Source organism: Capricornis sumatraensis, chromosome 3 (assembly GCF_032405125.1).
Source record: "Capricornis sumatraensis isolate serow.1 chromosome 3, serow.2, whole genome shotgun sequence".
Taxonomy (NCBI): Eukaryota; Metazoa; Chordata; class Mammalia; order Artiodactyla; family Bovidae; genus Capricornis; species Capricornis sumatraensis.
The window spans coordinates 11719293-11739825 of NC_091071.1; the positions used below are offsets into that span (position 1 = coordinate 11719293).

A 20533-nucleotide genomic window follows, 5' to 3' on the forward strand; every position below is an offset into this window, starting at 1 on the left:
TAAGAAAGAGAGTTGTGTTCTTTTGCTTCATTAGTCTGATTTAATCAGGTAAGTCTTCAACCAGAGAACTCTTCTCTGGAGTAAAAAATGAAAATCATGGGACTTCTTGTTGTTTAGTTGCCAAGTTGTGTCGAACTCTTTTGTGACCCCCTTGGACTGTATTCCGCCAGGGTCCTCTGTTCATGAGATTTCCCAGGCTTAGAAATGGGAATTGGAATGGGGTGCCATTTCCTTCTCCAGGGGATCTTCCTGACCTAGGGATTTAACCTGTAGCTCCTGCATTGGTAAGTGGATTCTATACCACTGGGCCGCCCAGGAAACCCTAATGGATTCTTATCTTTTTAAAATAAACTGCTCTATTAAAATATTCATTATATATAACATTATATTTCCATTATATATGATGAAATTTATTCATTATCAGTTTAATATATTAACAGAGATGTATAACCATCACCATACTACAATTTTTAAACTTTGCCATCACCTCCAAAATTTCCCTTGTGCCCATTTGAAAATTGGTGGATTCTTACATTCTTTGGCAAAATTCATTAGAATTTGGTGGGCTATTTTTTATTTATTGTTAAGTTGAATTTGTTGCCTTTCATCAGAGTTTTGCAGCTTTTTACAATTAAGATCATCCTGTGGTTCTCTTTTTTGTTTTGTTATTATCAGATTTGGGCACAGATTAGCTTTACTATTCTTTTTTTCAAGCTCTGGATCAAATTTTGTTAAAGTTTTTTAAAAATTGAAGCTAATTTAGTATGATTTTTGTCAGTATCAACAGAGAATTATGTTTACTACTTAATTTAGAATATATTCATTATCACATTTTTGTAATGATAATCATATTATTATTACATTGTGTTGGCACAGTATTATTATATTATTTCTGGGTTTTGATTTTTATATCTTTATTCTTAGATATATAAGAAGTATGTCTCATATTTGTAGGCTTTTCTCCCAATTTTACTCTATTAATTGTATAATATTTAAATTTCCAGTTCATTATGTAGTATTTCTTTTTGTAATCTCCTTTCTCTAATCTTCCCCACTGTTGTTTTTCTTGTTGTGTTACTTTTTGTTCTCTGTAGTTAGGCTGTTTATTTCTGTGACTTCCAATCTGGTAGAAAATACATAAGTTAATCTCTAGCACAGAATGAACAGATCTTGTTAAATGTTTTACTTATGTATTTATAATTTTCACTTTCTTAATTTATAAGTGCTGTGTTTGTTATTTTTTCTATGACTCAGTTATAATTGTGGAGAGAATTTTTATTATCTTTATATTGAATAAAAATCTCTAGGTAATATGGATATTCAGTTTAAAATGTCATTAGTTTTTACTATCCAGAAGGCTGTTCATGTAGTTTCTGAATTTTAATACCTTGATATTCATTGTAGCCTACTTTATCTTCAGTTTGTGGTAACGTCCCCCGGATGCTCTGGAAGATGTGGTCTATATAAGTTACCTAATTTAATATGTATTGCTTAAGTCAAAATGAGTTCTGTAACACTTAACCCCTGGGTCCCTTCCTGTTGTTTTATTTTCTTAGTGTAAGTAGCATGTTAAAGTTTTCTAACTCCTGTTGATTTCCTTTTATAAAGAACAGAAGAGTAAAAAGTAGATATTATACTTTTATTGCTACAAAATGATTATCTTTGGCACATACTTTAGCCATTTATTTCTAATATTTTGTCTTTCTCTTTTAAAATTTAGGAGTGCTTTATGACCAACAAATACATTTTTTTTTTACTTTACCTAATACAAACTAGATATCCTTGCCTTAAAAAAAAAGGAGCTTAATCCATATATGTTATTGTTATAATAACCAATATACTTAACCATATGCTTGCTTTCTTGCTGTTTCCCTTGTTTTTTTACATTTCTGTTAATTATGATTATTATTCTTTTACATTTGATAGTAACTTAGAAAGCAAATAACTTTAGTATTTAAATTTTACTAGTGATTATTTTATGATTATGAAATCCTTAAAATTCTTTCTCTAACTGTTGAAAACAATAACAGTATAACTTCTGATTCTGTGATCCCAGAGAAATTTCACACAAATTCCTTGTACTACCCTAGTTTCCAGAATTTAATTTTTGTTTCTGTCACATGTTATTATTGTACATTTAAAAGTACAATATTTATTTCTTAAGAACAAGTTTTTTCTATTCAACTTTGTAATTTTGTTTGTACTAGTTATTTCCCACTAGCTTGTTTGGACGTGTCCAGCCTTTTCATTAAGTTATTTACTTTGGTTCTGTGCCTCTCCTCCGAAATACCTTTTAAAACCTAAGAAATAAAACAGTCAAATGCCACTCAATCTATGAAACTTTCTCTACTTGGGGACAGTTTTATATGGGAAAAATAAAACACCACTTTTATGAGATTAAATACTCAACTGTTTTGATGTTAGTGGAGGTATATTTTAAAATATCGTTGAACAGGAGATTTGGTGCTTATTGGCACTTTCAAGAAATGTTGTATGTTGTTCATTTAGATCCCTGCAGGAATACTCAGCAGTCCAAGATAAGATTTATGGTGCTTTGAGGAACCAAAACTGTGGTAGGAGATTACTTTTGGCTGTTCTTGTGCATGGCACTGCATAAGTCAGTCACATCAGTCTTCTAGAGTGCTAGGCTTAGGTATCTTCTCACATACTTCATCCCTTTGTGAGTTTTGTTTGAAGGGTTAATGACACCTTCTGAACATCTTGCATCTGTGGAACTCTCCATATACACACTGAAAAGAATGGCACAGCCTGGCTCTCAAATCGTGCCAGGTGTGCATAGAATTGCTCCACCTTCCCTCAGTCTGGGGCAGTGGGACTCTGTTACATGTTCATTAGCCATAATAAAACCATGTATCGTTATTTTCCTAATTAGTCATTAATCATAGTTAACTCTGTAATGACAACACCGTTTCAGAGCATGGTAAATATACTGCTGACTATGAAATCTAATGAAAACACTCTGGCTTCTTATATTTTACAAAAGATGATAATCCCGCTAGTATTATAGCCACTCATGCTCGATGCTAGCTTCCTTTCACTGTTTTTTTTCCTAGTTCTGATTCTTAAACTATATTATACCTAATTGGTAGAAACTTCTAAAACTAGAGTGAATTGTAGTAATTTTTAAATAAGTGAGGTCCTTAGATATCTAAAGACTGATAGTAAAAAATTTCACTGCTTCATTTATAGCTGAAACTTCCTTATAACAGAGCTGCTGTGAATGCTAGAAGAAATCAATGCATGCAGATTGATTTTTCTTAGGTCTTTAAATGTTTAAGCCAGCACCTGGCCTTTGTAATGTCTCTTGGTTGTAGGTAATAGCTGGGAGTTTCAGGTGAAGGATTACAACTTCTGAGTTAGTTATGCTACCCCGAATGATCCATTGGATGTGGTTGAAAATGCCAGTCTTAAATGTATTCATGGGATTAGGAAGGAATACTTCTTTGCCTGAAATCTTGTGGGTTAGCTTTAGTACTTACTGTAGTCAGTCTATATCTTTGAAATATTGAGCTGTCTGACAGCTTAAAATCCTAAGTTTCCTTTAAACTTGAGCCTGGCTTTGGAGGTGAAAGAGGTGGTATAGGGGTGGATTTTATGTAAGGCTCTCTGAAGAGAATTGACTGAAGTGCTTTTGCTGGCAGGACATAAGGAAGGCTAGTAAGCTGCTTCCTCTGAGTTTTTCTTGGGTTTTGCTCTTAGCCTAGATCAACATTTAGTCAGATAATTTACATCAGGGCCACTGGGGTCTCTTGTTGGACCTTGTTGAAGTCATCCTTTTCCTTCCGTGAAGAAACATGGAAGAGACCCAAATGGAAAGTCCAGATTTTGTTAAGCCATTTGAGCATTAGGAAAAGTCTTGATTTTCTTATTCTCTGAATTCCCAGTTTGATGTTTATTTCTCCTCTAAGTTGGAGGACTTAGTTTTTATAAACATTATTTGATCAAATGTTACCTAATAAGATTTCTTTGTGAATACAGTTAGTTACCACAGATGTATTGAAAATAAATTATATGGGAGAATACTGATCTATCACAGAATCATTATTTCCAGGTTAAATGTAAACATTTAAACAAGCCCTATGAATTACAGTGAAGATAGCAGTAGGCAGTAGAGACATGGGGTTAGTCCTCAGTCTGTTCGCTAATTCCAAGCAGATTTCCTTTATTTATTTATTTTTTCATTCCACGCTTTGGAGCTAGTTTTACCTGCCTCTACTTAACTCAGAGATCCAATGAGATAAGAGTTCCGACACTGTTTATGAATTACATTCCACACACAGATTTTATCATTAGTATAAATATATTTAATGCAGGGCTTTTAAAACTTGATAAACTATATCACAATTATAAAAGGCATTTAATGAAAAATGAGATGCTTGCTAGACTTTGAAAGCATATGTCAAAAAATAAATATATAGAGAAAGAACGCTTTAAAGACCACGGTGGAAGAGATAATATCTGAGCTTCAAAAAAAACTTTGACCTGAAAAATGCAGGTAGAATGAGAGTGAGCATTCCAGACTGAGAAAATCTAGTGTGAAAAAGTACAGGACAGGAATGGACTCGACATGTTCAGGAAATTGAAAGGAAGTGATGTTCATTTTAGGTTAAATTCTCCTTTATTACAAGTATAAAAATGAAAACTTGAAGAGAATGATAGTATTCTGAACTTTTATTCCATAGTAATAAGAAAAGGCTCATATAGCTTGCATCTGAATTAACTTAGAATTAGCAGGTTTAACAGTAACTTAGGAAACTAAGTACTTAAGGGCTCAGGAGGATACAGAATAAAATTAGGATCATTTTTCTTGGTTCCATTAGAGAAGACTTCCTGGAGAAAGGGATTTTAGAAGGAAGTGATAAAAGAGGATTTGTAGAAATGTTGAAATAAAAAAAAAAAAAGAATGGCTTTTACATAGCGGGGATTTGGGAATAGCTGATTAGATGGTATGACCAAAAGTCAGGTCTGAACTGCAGTCTTTAAAGAGGCACATTAAAGCTACAAGGGATGCTGATTTGATTTCATTCTCCATTCTTCTTGGTTCATCTGCCCCCATGGTCCCAGAGCCACATGAAAATCTGCAGCCAAGATGTTTGGTACCTGTTACCTGTTCTGCTCTCGGAAGTTCCCTGCTACCCAGAAATAAGGGGCTTGTGTTCTGTTTGACATTTCCCATTTTTCGACCCATGCCTCCCTCTTCGTATTTCCTCACAAAAGAAGTTTTTTTGTTTTTTGTTTTTTTTTAATTCCAATAAGACTCCTGATCATTTCCTAGCTTGTTGGTTTCCCTGCCTTTTCTTTTTGACTTTCTCTCATAAAGAGTATTTTCTTCTCTCCTTTCAGCCATAGGTGCTTAATCTTTTTTTACAATTCAAGACTTCAGAGATTACCTTTTCCCCTAACATCACTGGCTCGTTTCTGGTTTTCATTTAGCGTGTATGTATTTCATTGTGTTGCTGACTCTGTTTATCCTGCTCTGTCTTTCTCTTGCTAGAGTGAGCACATTGTAAAGGGGCTGTGTGTTGTAACTTGCATCACATTGCTTGGCTTCTCTGCAAAAGTAGTTGGTGATAACATCACAGACTAATGGTCCATGTGAATTTGACTCAGTCTTATATAGACTCATGGTTTGCTGTTCTGTGTGTTTGTTCATTTTGAGTGGAAAATCAGATCTGGGTAAATGTGTCCAACATCCTGAACATGAAAATCAGAGCCAGTAAATGTGTAGAAACTGGTAACAGCTTTGTAAAGCTATTAAACAGCAGAGACTGTTTAAGTTGGTCAATAAGCACCATATCTCTAGTTTTTACTTTCAGTCTCAGATGTTATACTTAATACATAGTTGTTGAATGGAGGCTGGCTTTATTTACTTAAGCTGTAGGTCTTAATTTGATATTTTAAAATACCTTTAGAATATTATCTTGAAAAACAGGGTCATTGTCTCCCTAGGGGTTAAAGGATAATATAAAGAATCTCATCATTTTCTCTTAGGAAAAGAAAAACTTGTTTTTTGTTCTCTGTTGTTTCTTTTTTTCTTGTCCATAAGAGGACAGAGAGAATAAGATGGAAATCATAGCTGGTGAAACCTGGATTGGAAAAATCTCAGGGAAGATTACCCTCCAAGATTCATGTTAGACTTTTCAAGTGTTTGTTTAAGGCTTGCTCAGGTCTTTTTGTCTACATTGACATTTTATGCTAAATGTTTTACTTATCTTACTATCCTCCACATGTCTTTCTACAGCAGCTTGCCTGGCCCTATTCAGAAGCTGAGAAAAATGCTAAAGATCAGGACCTTAAATGTTCATTTTTGATAAGGCTTAAAGAATAAGGGTGAAGGAGCAGTTGTGTGAGGAGACCACTGACACTTTTCTTTTTTCTCTTTTCTTCTTCCTTCAGCTCAAGCCAGGGCAGAACAGCTGCAGGGACAGTGACAGTGAAAGCGCCAGTGGAGAATCCAAAGGCTTCCACAGGAGCAGCTCCCGGGAAAGGCTCAGCGACGTAAGTTAGAAAACAAACTGAAACCACCAGACCACACATCCCTTGAGTCCAGTTTCAGTTCACCAGCACATCCCTTCACATCATTTTGTGAATATCCAAGCATTTTTCCTCTCTCGGCAGACACATATTTGAGCCTTGCTTTATAGTTTTGTTCTGTTTTCTAGTTTGACTTAAAATGTGTTTTAAAGAATTACAAGGTTGTTTGGGCGTATCTATCATCTTAGAAACAATAGATTACAAAAGGAAGTGATAATACTTTTTAGTATCAATGTTAGAAATGAAAGAACTAGTCTGGCAATGCTGCAAGTGGGAGATGACGTACTTAAATGTGGACCTTTTGTCATTTTTTCACCTGTGAGATCTGTAACAGCCCCTTTCTTTCATTTTATTCCTGTTGGAAGGGATGACTAACCCACCACTTACTTGGCAAGTAAAGGAATTAAAATTTCCTTCTGATTTCTAGAGGAAAACCCTCCATGAGCACACACTACCTGCCTCTTAAGCGGGTCTGTCAGCCTTCTAGACCCGTTCTAACCACTCTCCAGGCCCCAGTGTGCCAGCAAGGCACAGAACCACTTTTGCCCTCTTGGGGTCATCTCACACCCCTCCCTAATGTGTCATAGAACAGGATCCTTGACCCATATTTGCACCTGAGAGCAACATTTTAAAACTTTCCTTTAAAATAGATCAAGTAGGGGGAACATTAACAGATTGAGACAGTATTCTTTTTTTCCTCCCAGTCTGTTTGATTTATTTGCAAAAAACTTTTACTAGAGGAAGAAAATAACTCTACTGTTACTAAAAAAAGTAATTTGGGTAACCATTGAAGAGCATTCCCAGAAATAACACCATTTTACCTTTTGTGATTAGCATACTCAATTTGGGAAATTTCCATTTCTTTTCTTTTTTCTCTTCTTGTCTCTTTCATCACTTCTTTTCCTCTCCTTCTCTCCGCCTTCCCTCTTCTTTCTTTCCTTTCTTCCTTTTTTTTTTTTTTCCAGAAGCTGCAGATTACCCTTTAGTCACCACAGGTGGTAAGTTCAGGATTCTAACCATCTTTCTTTTTCTTTTTAAATTGAGTTCTAATTAACATGGGCTTCTCTGGTAGCTTCACTGGTAAACAATCTGCCTGCAATACAGGAAACCCCAGTTTGATTCCTGGGTCAGGAAGATCCCTTGGAGAAGGGATAGGCTCCAGTATTCTTGAGCTTCTTTGGTGGCTCAGACAGTAAAGAATCCACCTGCAATGTGGGAGACCTAGGTTCAATCCCTGGGTTGGGTAGATCCCCTGGAGGAGGGCATGGCAACCCACTCTGGTATTCTTGCCTGCAAAATCCCCATGGACAGAGGGACCTGGTGGGCTACAGTCCATGTGGTCACAAAAAGTTGGACACGACTGAGCGACTAAGCACAGCACAGCATCATATAATTAATATATAGTACTACATTTGTTTCAGGTGTACAACATAGTGATTTGATATTTTTTATGCATTATGAAATGATTGTTTCAGGTGTACAACATAGTGATTTGATATTTTTTATGCATTATGAAATGATCACCACAATAATCCAGCTTTCATCTATCAAAATACAAATTTTTTACGGTATCATTGACTGTATTCTCTATGGGTTCATTTACATCCCTGTGATATATTTATTTTATAACTGGAAGTTTATACTTAATTCCCTTTACTGATTTTGTCTGTCCATCCTCCCACAATCGCCTCTCTGCTCTTTGACAACCACTTGTTTGTTCTCGACGTCTATGAGTCTGTTTCTGTTTCGTTTGTTCGTTTGCTTTGTTTTGTAGATTCTATGTATAAGTGAAATCATATGGTGTGCATTTTTCTCTCTCTGATTTATTTCACTTAGAATAGTATCCTTCAGTTTATCTGTGTTGCTGCCACTGAGAAGATTTCATTCTTCCTTATGGCTAAGTTGTCTTCTTTTGTATGTGTGTGTCAGTGTATAGTATTTTTTTATTCATTTATCTGCTGGTGAACATTTAGGTTGCTTCTGTATCTTGGCTGTTGTAAATAGTGGTGCAATGAAAGGAGGAGTACATATGTATTTTTTTTGATTTACTGTTTCTGTTGAAATAGAAGTAGAATTGCTGGATCATATGGTAGTTCTATTTTTAGTTTTTTGCGTAATCTTCATACTAACAACACTTGTTGTTTCTTGTCGTTTTGATACCAGCCATTCTAACTGGTGTGAGGTGATAATCTCATTGTGGTTTTGATTTGCATTTCCCTGCTGATTAATGATGTCAACATTTTTCATGTGCGTATTGGCCATCTGTATGTCTTCTTTGAAAAACGCCTATTTAGGTTCTCTACGTATTTTTTAATCATGTTGTTTATTTTTTTTGACATTGACTTCTATGAGTTCTTTATACATTTTGGGTACCAACCCCTTATCAGAAATAACACTTGCAAATATCTTTTCCAAATCAGTGTTACTTTTTTTGTTGTTGTTAGTTTCCTTTGCTATTCAGAAAGCTTTTTAGTTTTATATAGTTCCATTTGTTTATTTTTGCTTTTTTGTTGCCCTTTCCTGAGGAGGTATATCCAAAAAAAATTGGTAGACTAATGTCAAAGAGATTACTGCCTGTGATTTTTTTTTTTTTTTACTATGCTTTCAGGTCTTTTTTTTAAAAAATTTTATTTTTACTTTATTTTACTTTACAATACTGTATTGGTTTTGCCATACATTGACATGAATCCACCATGGGTGTATACAAGCTCCCAATCCTGAATCCCCCTCCCACCTCTCACCCCATATCATTTCTCTGGATCATCCCCATGCACCAGCCCCAAGCATCCTGTATCCTGTATCAAACATAGACTGGCACTTCATTTCTTACGTGATAGTATCCATGTTTCAATGCCATTCTCCCAAATCATCCCACCCTCTCCTTCTCCCTCAGAGTCCAAAAGTCCGTTCTATACATCTGTGTCTCTTTTGCTGTCTCGCATACAGGGTCATCATTGCCATCTTTCTAAATTCTATATATATGTGTCAGTATACCGTATTGGTGTTTTTCTTTCTGGCTTACTTCACTCTGTATAATCGGCTCCAGTTTTATCCATCTCATTAGAACTGATTCAAATGTATTCTTTTTAATGGCTGAGTAATACTCCATTGTGTATAGGTACCACAGCTTTCTTATCCATTCATCTGCTGATGGACATCTAGGTTGTTTCCACGTCCTGGCTATTATAAACGGTGCTGAGATTAACATTGGCATACACGTGTCTCTTTCAATTCTGGTTTCCTCAGTGTGTATGCCCAGCAGTGGGATTGCTGGGTCATAAGGCAGTTCTATTTCCACTTTTTTAAGGAATCTCCACACTGTTCTCCATAGTGGCTGTACTAGTTTGCATTCCCACCAACAGTGTCAGAGGGTTCCCTTTTCTCCACACCCTCTCCAGCATTTATTGCTTGTAGACTTTTGGATCGCAGCCATTCTGACTGGTGTGAAATGGTACCTCATTGTGGTCTTGATTTGCATTTCTCTAATAATGAGTGATGTTGAGCATCTTTTCATGTGTTTGTTAGCCATCCGTATGTCTTCTTTGGAGAAATGCCTATTTAGTTCTTTGGCCCATTTTTTGATTGGGTCGTTTATTTTTCTGGAATTGAGCTGCATAAGTTGCTTGTATATTTTTGAGATTAGTTGTTTGTCAGTTGCTTCATTTGCTATTGTTTTCTCCCATTCAGAAGGCTGTCTTTTCACCTTACTTACAGTTTCCTTTGTTGTGCAGAAGCTTTTAATTTTAATTAGATCCAATTTGTTTATTTTTGCTTTTATTTCCAGAATTCTGGGAGGTGGATCATAGAGGATCCTGCTGTGATTTATGTCGGAGAGTGTTTTGCCTATGCTCTCCTCTAGGAGTTTTATAGTTTCTGGTCTTACATTTAGATCTTTAATCCATTTTGAGTTTATTTTTGTGTGTGGTGTTAGAAAGTGATCTAGTTTCATTCTTTTACAAGTGGTTGACCAGTTTTCCCAGCACCACTTGTTAAAGAGATTGTCTTTACTCCATTGTATATTCTTGCCTCCTTTGTCGAAGATAAGCTGTCCATAGGTGTGTGGATTTATCTCTGGGCTTTCTATTTTGTTCCATTGATCTATATGTCTGTCTTTGTGCCAGTACCATACTTTCTTAATGACTGTGGCTTTGTAGTAGAGCCTGAAGTCAGGCAAGTTGATTCCTCCAGTTCCATCCTTCTTTCTCAAGATTGCTTTGGCTATTCGAGGGTTTTTGTATTTCCATACAAATCTTGAAATTATTTGTTCTAGTTCTGTGAAAAATACCACTGGTAGCTTGATAGGGATTTCATTGAATCTGTAGATTGTTTTGGGTCGTATACTCATTTTCACTATATTGATTCTTCTGATCCATGAACATGGTATATTTCTCCATCTATTAGTGTCCTCTTTGATTTCTTTCATCAGTGTTTTATAGTTTTCAATATATAGGTCTTTAGTTTCTTTAGGTAGGTATATTCCTAAGGATTTTATTCTTTTCGTTGCAATGGTGAATGGAATTGTTTCCTTAATTTCTTTTTCTACTTTCTCATTATTAGTGTATAGGAATGCAAGGGATTTCTGAGTGTTGATTTTATATCCTGCAAGTTTACTATATTCATTGATTAGCTCTAGTAATTTTCTGGTGGAGTCTTCAGGATTTTCAATGTAGAGGATCATGTCATCTGCTAACAGTGAGAGTTTTACTTCTTCTTTTCCAATTTGGATTCCTTTTATTTCTTTTTCTGCTCTGAGTGCTGTGGCCAAAACTTCCAGAACTATGTTGAATAGTAGCGGTGAAAGTGGGCACCCTTGTCTTTTTCCTCACTTTAGGGGAAATGGTTTCAGTTTTTCACCATTGAGGGTAATGTTTGCTGTGGGTTTGTCATATATAGCTTTTATTATGTTGAGGTATGTTTCTTCTATTCCTGCTTTCTGGAGAATTTTTATCATAAATGGATGTTGAATTTGTCAAAGGCCTTCTCTTCATCTATTGAGATAATCATGTGGTTTTTATTTTTTAACTTGTTAATGTGGTGAATTACATTGATTGATTTGTGGATATTGAAGAATCCTTGCATCCCTGGGATAAAGCCCACTTGGTCATGGTGTATCTTTTTAATGTGTTGTTGGATTCTGATTGCTAGAATTTTGTTGAGGATTTTTGCATCTATGTTCATCAGTGATATTGGCCTGTAGTTTTCTTTTTTTGTGGCATCTTTGTCAGGTTTTGGTATTAGGGTGATGGTGGCCTCATAGAATGAGTTTGGAGGTTTACCTTCCTCTGCAATTTTCTGGAAGAGTTTCAGTAGGATAGGTGTTAGCTCTTCTCGAAATTTTTGGTAGAATTCAGCTGTGAAGCCGTCAGGACCTGGGCTTTTGTTTGCTGGAAGGTTTCCGATTACAGTTTCAATTTCCATGCTTGTGGTGGGTCTGTTAAGATTTTCTATTTTTTCCTGGTTCAGTTTTGGAAAGTTTTACTTTTCTAAGAATTTGTCCATTTTATTGGCATATAATTGCTGATAGTAGTCTCTTATAATCCTTTGTATTTCTGTGTTGTCTGTTGTGATCTCTCCATTTTCATTTCTAATTTTATTGATTTGATTTTTCTGTCTTTGTTTCTTGATGAGTCTGGCTAATGGTTTGTCAATTTTATTTATCCTTTCAAAGCACCAGCTTTTGGCTTTGTTGATTTTTGCTATGGTCTCTTTTGTTTCTTTTGCATTTATTTCTGCCCTAATTTTTAAGATTTCTTTCCTTCTACTAACTCTGGGGTTCTCCAATTCTTCCTTTTCTAGTTGCTTTAGGTGTAGAGTTAGGTTATTTATTTGACTCTTTTCTTATTTCTTGAGGTATGCCTGTATTGCTATGAACTTTCCTTTTAGCACTGCTTTTATAGTGTCCCACAGGTTTTGGGTTGTTGTGTTTTCATTTTCATTAGTTTCTATGCATATTTTGATTTCTTTTTTGATTTCTTCTGTGATTTGTTGGTTATTCAGAAGCGTGTTGTTCAGCCTCCGTATGTTGGAATTTTTAAGTTTTTCTCCTGTAACTGAGATCTAATCTTAGTGCATTATGGTCAGAAAAGATGCTTGGAATGATTTCGATTTTTTTGAATTTATCAAGTTTAGATTTATGGCCCAGGATGTGATCTATCCTGGAAAATGTTCCGTGAGCACTTGAGAAAAAGGTGAAATTCATTGTTTTGGGGTGAAATGTTCTATAGATATCAATTAGGTCTAACTGGTCTATTGTATCATTTAAAGTTTGTGTTTCTTTGTTAATTTTCTGTTTAGTTGATCTGTCCATAGGTGTGAGTGGGGTATTAAAGTCTCCCACTATTATTGTGTTATTGTTAATTTCCCCTTTCATGCTCATTAGCATTTGTCTAACATATTGCAGTGCTCCTATGTTGGGTGCATATATATTTATAATTGTTATATGTTCTTCTTGGATTGATCCTTTGATCATTATGTAGTGGCCTTCTTTGTCTCTTTTCACAGCCTTTGTTTTAAAGTGTATTTTATCGGAGATGAGTATTGCTACTCCTGCTTTCTTTTGGTCTCTATTTGCGTGGAATATCTTTTTCCAGCCCTTCACTTTCAGTCCGTATGTTTCCGTTGTTTTGAGGTGGGTCTCTTGTAGGCAGCATATATAGGGATATTGTTTTTGTATCCATTCGGCCAGTCTTTGCCTTTTGGTTGGGGCATTCAACCCATTTACGTTTAAGGTAATTATTGATAAGTATGAACCCGTTGCCATTTACTTTATTGTTTTGGGTTCGGGTTTATACGCCCTTGTTGTGTTTCCTGTCTAGAGAATATCCTTTAGCATTTGTTGGAGAGCTGGTTTGGTGGTGCTGAATTCTCTCAGCTTTTGCTTCTCTGTAAAGCTTTTGATTTCTCCTTCATATTTGAATGAGATCCTTGCTGGGTACAGTAATCTGGGCTCTAGGTTATTTTCTTTCATCACTTTAAGTTTCTGTTGCCGTTCCCTCCTGGCCTGAAGAGTTTCTATTGAAAGATCAGCTGTTATCCTTATGGGAATCCCCTTGTGTGTTATTTGTTGTTTTTCCCTTGCTGCTTTTAATATTTGTTCTTTGTGTTTGATCTTTGTTAATTTGATTAATATGTGTCTTGGGGTGTTTTGCCTTGGGTTTATCCTATTTGGAACTCTCTGTGTTTCTTGGACTTGGGTGATTATTTCCTTCCCCATTTTAGGGAAGTTTTCAACTATTATCTCCTCAAGGATTTTCTCATGATCTTTCTTTTTGTCTTCTTCTTCTGGGACTCCTATAATTCGAATGTTGGAGCATTTCATATTGTCCTGGAGGTCTCTGAGGTTGTCCTCATTTCTTTTAATTCGTTTTTCTTGTTTCCTCTCTGATTCATTTATTTCTACCATTCTATCTTCTATTTCACTAATCCTATCTTCTGCCTCCGTTAGTCTACTATTTGTTGCCTCCAGAGTGTTTCTGATCTCATTTATTGCATTATTCATTATATATTGACTCTTTTTTATTTCTTCTGGGTCCTTGTTAAAACTTTCTTGCACCTTCTCAATCCTTGTCTCCAGGCTATTTATCTGTGATTCCATTTTGATTTCAAGATTTTGGATCATTTTCACTATCAATATTCGAAATTCTTTCTCAGGTAGATTCCCTATCTCTTCCTCTTTTGTTTGGTTTGGTGGGCATTTCTCCTGTTCCTTTACCTGCTGGGTATTCCTCTGTCTCTTCATCTTTCTTATATTACTGCGTTTGGGGTGGCCTTTCTATATTCTGGGAATTTGTGAAGTTCTCTTTATTATGGAGTTTCCTCACTGTGGGTGGGGTTGTATCAGTGGCTTGTCAAGGTTTCTTGATTAGGGAGGCTTGTGTTGGAGTTCTGGTGGGTGGAGCTGGATTTCTTCTCTCTGGAGTGCTGTGAAGTGTCCAGTAATGGGTTATGAGACGTGAATGGTTTTGGAGTAGTTTTGAGCTGCCTGTATATTGAAGCTCAGGGCTGTGTTCCTGTGTTGCTGGAGAATTTGCGTGGTATGTCTTGTTCTGGAACTTGTTGGCCTTTGGGTGGTGCTTGGTTTCAGTGTAGGTATGGAAGCCTTTGATGAGCTCCTATCGAATAATGTTCCCTGGATTCAGGATTTCTGTGATGTTCTCAGGATTTGGACTTAAACCTCCTGTTTCTGGTTTTCAGTTTTATGCTTTCAGGTCTTATATTTAAGTTTTTATCCATTTTGAGCTTATTTTTCTATATAATATGAGAAAGTGGTACACTTTCATTCATTTGCATGTAGCTGTCCAATTTTCCAAACACTTTTCATTAGATACTCTCTTTTCCCTATCATTTATTCTTGCCTCCTTTGTTGTAGATCAATAGATCATGTGAGTGTTGGTTTGTTTCTGTGATCTCTATTCTGTTTCATTGACCCACGTGTCTGTTTTTGTGCCAGGACCATAGTGTTTTAGGGCTTCCCTTGTGGCTCAGCTGGTAAAGAATCTGCCTGCAATGCGGGAGACCTGGGTTCGATCCCTGGGTTGGGAAGATCCCCTGGAGAAGGGAAAGGCTATCCACACCAGCAGTCTGGCCTGGAGAATTCCATGAACTATATAGTCCACGGGGTCGCAAAGAGTCGGACACGACTGAGTGACTTTCACTCACTTTACTCACCATAGTGTTTTGGTTACTACAGCTTTGTAGTATAGTGTCAAGTCTGGGAGCCTGATACCTTCAACTTTGTTGTCCTTTCTCAAGATTGCTTTGGCTTAAAAATGAGACAGTGTTCAGAGTCTCTGAGTTTCAAGATGCAGTAGAGTGACGATATATCATAAAGAGCAAAAAACTTCCCCTTTTGTTTTCTTCTTTTTTAATTTTCTAAAGTAGTTTTCTAGCTTATGCTGTACAAGATGATCCAGTGTATTATAGGGAAAAATATTATGGCTTATTTTTTATTTAAAAAATAGAAATTAAGCTTTACTAATGTTTTCCTGATGTTCAAGCTGGTTTTAGAAAAGGCAGAGGAACCAGAGATCAAATTGCCAACATCCTCTAGATCATGGAAAAAGCAAGAGAGTTCCAGAAAAACATCTATTTCTGCTTTATTGACTATGCCAAAGCCTTTGACTGTGTGAATCATGATAAACTGTGGAAAATTCTGAGAGAGATGGGAATACCAGACCACCTGACCTGCCTCTTGAGAAATCTGTATGCAGGTCTGGAAGCAACAGTTAGAACTGAACATGGAATAGCAGACTGGTTCCAGATAGGAAAAGGAGTACGTCAAGGCTGTATATTGTCACCCTGCTTATTGAACTTATATGCAGAGGACATCATGAGAAACGCTGGACTGGAAGAAACACAAGCTGGAATCAAGATTGCCAGGAGAAATATCAATAACCTCAGATATGCAGATGACACCACCCTTATGGCAGAAAGTGAAGAGGAACTAAAAAGCCTCTTGATGAAAGTGAAAGAGGAGAGTGAAAAAGTTGGCTTAAAGCTTAACATTCAGAAAATGAAGATCATGGCATCCAGTCCCATCACTTCATGGGAAATAGATGGGGAAACAGTGGAAACAGTGTCAGACTATTTTTTGGGGCTCCAAAATCACTGCCGATGGTGATTGCAGCCATGAAATTAAAAGACGCTTACTCCTTGGAAGGAAAGTTATGACCAACCTAGATAGTATATTCAAAAGCAGAGACATTACTTTGCCGACTAAGGTCCATCTAGTCAAGGCTATGGTTTTTCCGGTAGTCATGTATGGATATGAGAGTTGGACTGTGAAGAAGGCTGAGCGCCGAAGAATTAATGCTTTTGAAGTGTGGTGTTGGAGAAGACTCTTGAGAGTCCCTTGGACTGCAAGGAGATCCAACCAGTCCATTCTGAAGGAGATCAACCCTGGGATTTCTTTGGAAGGAATGATGCTAAAGCTGAAGCTCCAGTACTTTGGCCACCTCATGTGAAGAGTTGACTCATTGGAAAAGACTCTGATGCTGGGAGGGATTGGGGGCAGGAGGAGAAGGGGACGACCGAGGATGAGATGGCTGGATGGCATCACTGACTCGATGGACGTGAGTCTGAAAAGGGAGTTGGTGATGGACAGGGAGGCCTGGTGTGCTGCGATTCATGGGGTCACAAAGAGTCGGGCACGACTGAGCGACTGAACTGAACTGAACTGAGTATTCAATTTAATAAGGAGTAGTTCTTATATATAATTCATAAACAGGTATCTTAGGGGTATGTACTCAAAACTTCTTACTGTCCATTTCTCTGTCAGCCAAGGTGGGCAACCCTAAGACAGAGATCTTCCTGTACCTCTCAGGATAGATTGTTAGATTTAGGGTGACATTTGATATTATGGACTATTAAATTCTTGGGCTTCCTGGGTGGCTCAGTGATAAAGAATTCACCTGCCAGTGAAGGAGCCATGGGTTGTATCCTTGGGTTGGGAAGGTCCCCTAGAGAGTAAATAGCAATCCACTCTGGCATTCTTGCCTGAGAAATCCCATGGGCAGAAGAGCCTGAGTCAGACATGACCTGGTGACTGAGCACAGAAGCAACTTTGTACAAGAATTAAACGGGATAAACAAAAACTGTAATATTTTTCCAGAACTCTTAATATCTTAGTTATGATTACCTGTTCTTTTAATGTGGTATAGTATCAAATATATAAATAAAGAATACTCAGTCTTTCACTGTGAGTATGAATATATATACAAGAATATTTCATTGTGTTTATATGTTTCATTAAGTTTGTGAAACTGTAAATTTAAAGGTATAACTGTTTCTTATCTAATTTGTTAACAATACTTAATGCTTCAATAACTGTTCTGAGATTTTGTTGTGCTTTTAATACAAGATCATATTGACCCTGGAAATTAGTCCCAGGTTAGTTAATCATAATTTCATCACAGAGTAGAGAAATGAAAGCACACTAGGTCAAGGGACAAGAGCACAGGATTGTATAGTTAGTTACTGAGATCTTTTTTACTGGTTTCCCTAAACTTGTTTTCCTTTTGATCAAAAGAAACTGACAAAAGATATTCTGTGATCATGGCTATAAATACTAAGTATTGTTAAGATATCAATACCCTTCAAAGCAATCTACAGATTCAATGCAATGTCTGTGAAAATTCCAACATCTTTTCTTGCAACATGGAAAATCAGACACTCCTAATCATATGAAATGGCATGAAGCCCCTAAAAGTCAACACAGTATTGAAATAAAACAATTTTGGGAGAGTCACACTTTCCAATTTCAAAACTTACTACAAAGCTACAGTGATCAAAGCTGTGTGGTACTAGAGTTAGTGTAAGCATATGGACCAATGGGATAGAATTCAAAGTTCAGAAATAAACTCTTACATCTATAGCAAAGTAATTTTTAACATGAGTTTAATATCCATTTAATTGGGAAAGAATTTTCTCTTCAACAAATGATGCTGGAACAACTGGAGTTTTCCATGCAAAAGAATGAATTTGGACCCCTACCTCACACCATGAAGGAAAATTAACTCAAAATGAATAAGTGGCCTAAATGTAAGGGCTAGAACCATAAAATTCTTACAGGAAAATGTGTGTAGATCTTCATGACCTTGAATCTGCAGTGGATTTTTAGATATGACATCAAAAGCACTAGTAGCTAGAGAGAAAATACATAAGTTGGACTTCATCAAATTAAAAACTTCTGTGCATCAATTGGTATTGTCAGGAAAGTGAAAAGAAAACCCAAAGAATGGGAAGAAAGTATTTGAAAACCATATAATTGATATGTGTTTAATATCCAGAATTTGTAAAGACTACAACAAAAAGAGAAACAACTGAATTCAACAATGGGCAAAGAACTTAAGCAGATATTTATGCAAAGAAAATACACAAATAACCAGTAAGCCCATGAAAGATGCTCATCATTATAGTGATTGGGGAAATGCAAATCAAAATCAGGATGAGATATTACTTGACAGCTAGTAGGATACTTATACTTTGAAGAAAGGAAAACAGCAAATGTTGGCAGGAATTTAGAGAAGTTGAAACCCTCATACATGCTGGTGGAAATATAAAATGATGAATCCACTGTGGAAAGCAACTTGACATTCCTCAAAAAGCTAAACAGAATCACCATACATGCCACCAATCCTCCTTTTAGGTATATACCCAGACACCAGGTCCTCAAAGAGATACTTATCTGCCAGGTTTCACTGCAGCATCATTCATAGTAACCAAAAGATGTAAACATCAAGAGTTCATCAGCAAGTAAATGGATGAACAAAAAGTGGCATATATGGACATGGGAGTGTTAGTCATAAAAAAGAGTGAAGTTCAAGTCTTGAAAACATTATGCTCAGTGGAAGAATCTAGACAGAAAAAGACAAATGTTTTCTGATGCCTCTTATGTGAAGTATCTAGAATATGCAAGTTCCTAGAGGCAAAAAGTAGAATGGGAGTTTCCAGGGACCTGCGGTAGGGGTGGGGAAGTGTGGGAGATGGGAGTTACGGTTTAACTGTAACAAAGTTTCTGTTTGTGGTGACGAAATAGTTGTGGAAATAGATAGTTTCCACTGAATTGTACACTTAAAATAAGTTGAAGTATTGCATTTTATTTTATATATACATATATATGTATATTTTTACCATAGTAAAAAATTTCAAAAAAATACTAGGGCTGTAACAATCCTGTCAGTCTTGTGTCAGGTTAGTCTGTGATATACTTTGGGTTTATGTTGCTTAAAATTCATACTACTGGCAGCACTATTAAAAGATGAAAGAAGGAGAAATGACACGCATGAAAAAAGAAAAGGGAAGAAAAAGAAGTAGGTGACTTTTAGTGAAATGTTTCAAAACCTCCAGTCACTTATTTCCTTCACATGAATGGCTGTGAGGTTGCAGAGCCTTACCTCAGGGCCGTTGCAATCTAAAGTCTTTGAGATGAGTGCCTTTGACAAGTCAAGTCACAACATGACTCTTTTGGGTATGAGGGCAGTGTCTACCCCCATGATATTTTAAAGAATAAAGATACTTCCTTTTTATTTTTTAAAGGAGAACTAGTAATTAATTACTTTAATGATTATCAGAAAATGAGGAGATAGAGTCAAAGACCACTACTAGTTTTTGTTTCCTGAAATATCTCCTTGTTGCTCCTCACCATGTTTATGCTTTTCTTGAACATGTGGAAAATAGTTATCGCTGTTTCAATGTTCATATTCTACTAACTGTGGCATCTGTGTAATTTTTGAGTCTGTTTCTATTGATTGATTTTTTTCCTCATTATGGATTGTATTTTCTGGCTTTTGTCTGTGGCTGGCTGTTTTTTTTTTAAGATGCCAAATATTGGGAATTTTTTTGTTTTTGATGAGTGCTGGATATTTTTGGTTTTCATAAATATTCTTGAGCTTTTTTCTGGGATACAATTATGCCACTTGGAAATAATATTTTTATTTCTTCTGAGGTTTGCTTTTATGCTTTTCTGGGTAGAACATCCAGAAGAACCTTTAGGACAAAGCTTGTTTTTCCCTAGTGCTGAAGAGTCTGCCTAATTCCTGATGTGAACAAGATTTTTCCACTCTGGCCAGTGGGAGTGCCAGTTTTCCGCTGCCCTCTGTGATTCTGACAGTCATTCTACCTGCTCCTTCTGGTGATCATTCCCCTTCCCTTGGGTACTTTTGTCGCGTGGATGTGCTGATACAGACTCCGGTGATGACAAGAGGAAAGATGTCTCCTGGTTTCCTGCTTCTTTCACAGTGAACCCGCCTTTTCTCCCATCCTCTGCTTTGCAAATTTCAGCTGACTTGGCTGACTGTCAACTCTGCGTTCTCAACTCAGGGATTCTTCTGGGATCCACCTGGGTTACCCCTAGCCACCCTACTATGGAATGAAAACTCTCTCCAGGGACTATGCTAGGGCAGTTGTAAGAAATATTTTGTTTTCTTTCTGTCTCTCTAAGATCATTACACTCCTATTGCCCAGTTTCTTAAAAAGTTTT

General features: G+C 36.5%; 1 protein-coding gene across 2 annotated transcripts in view; it reads left to right on the forward strand.

Annotated features, from left to right (window-relative positions):
* AUTS2 (activator of transcription and developmental regulator AUTS2) overlaps nt 1-20533 on the forward strand; it is a 1210906-nt gene that overhangs the window by 512285 nt on the left and 678088 nt on the right. For both annotated transcript variants that reach the window (XM_068968276.1, XM_068968277.1), the window contains exon 3: nt 6418-6519. In XM_068968276.1, the coding sequence (XP_068824377.1) occupies nt 6418-6519 (102 nt within the window). The remainder of the gene's footprint in view (nt 1-6417; nt 6520-20533) is intronic.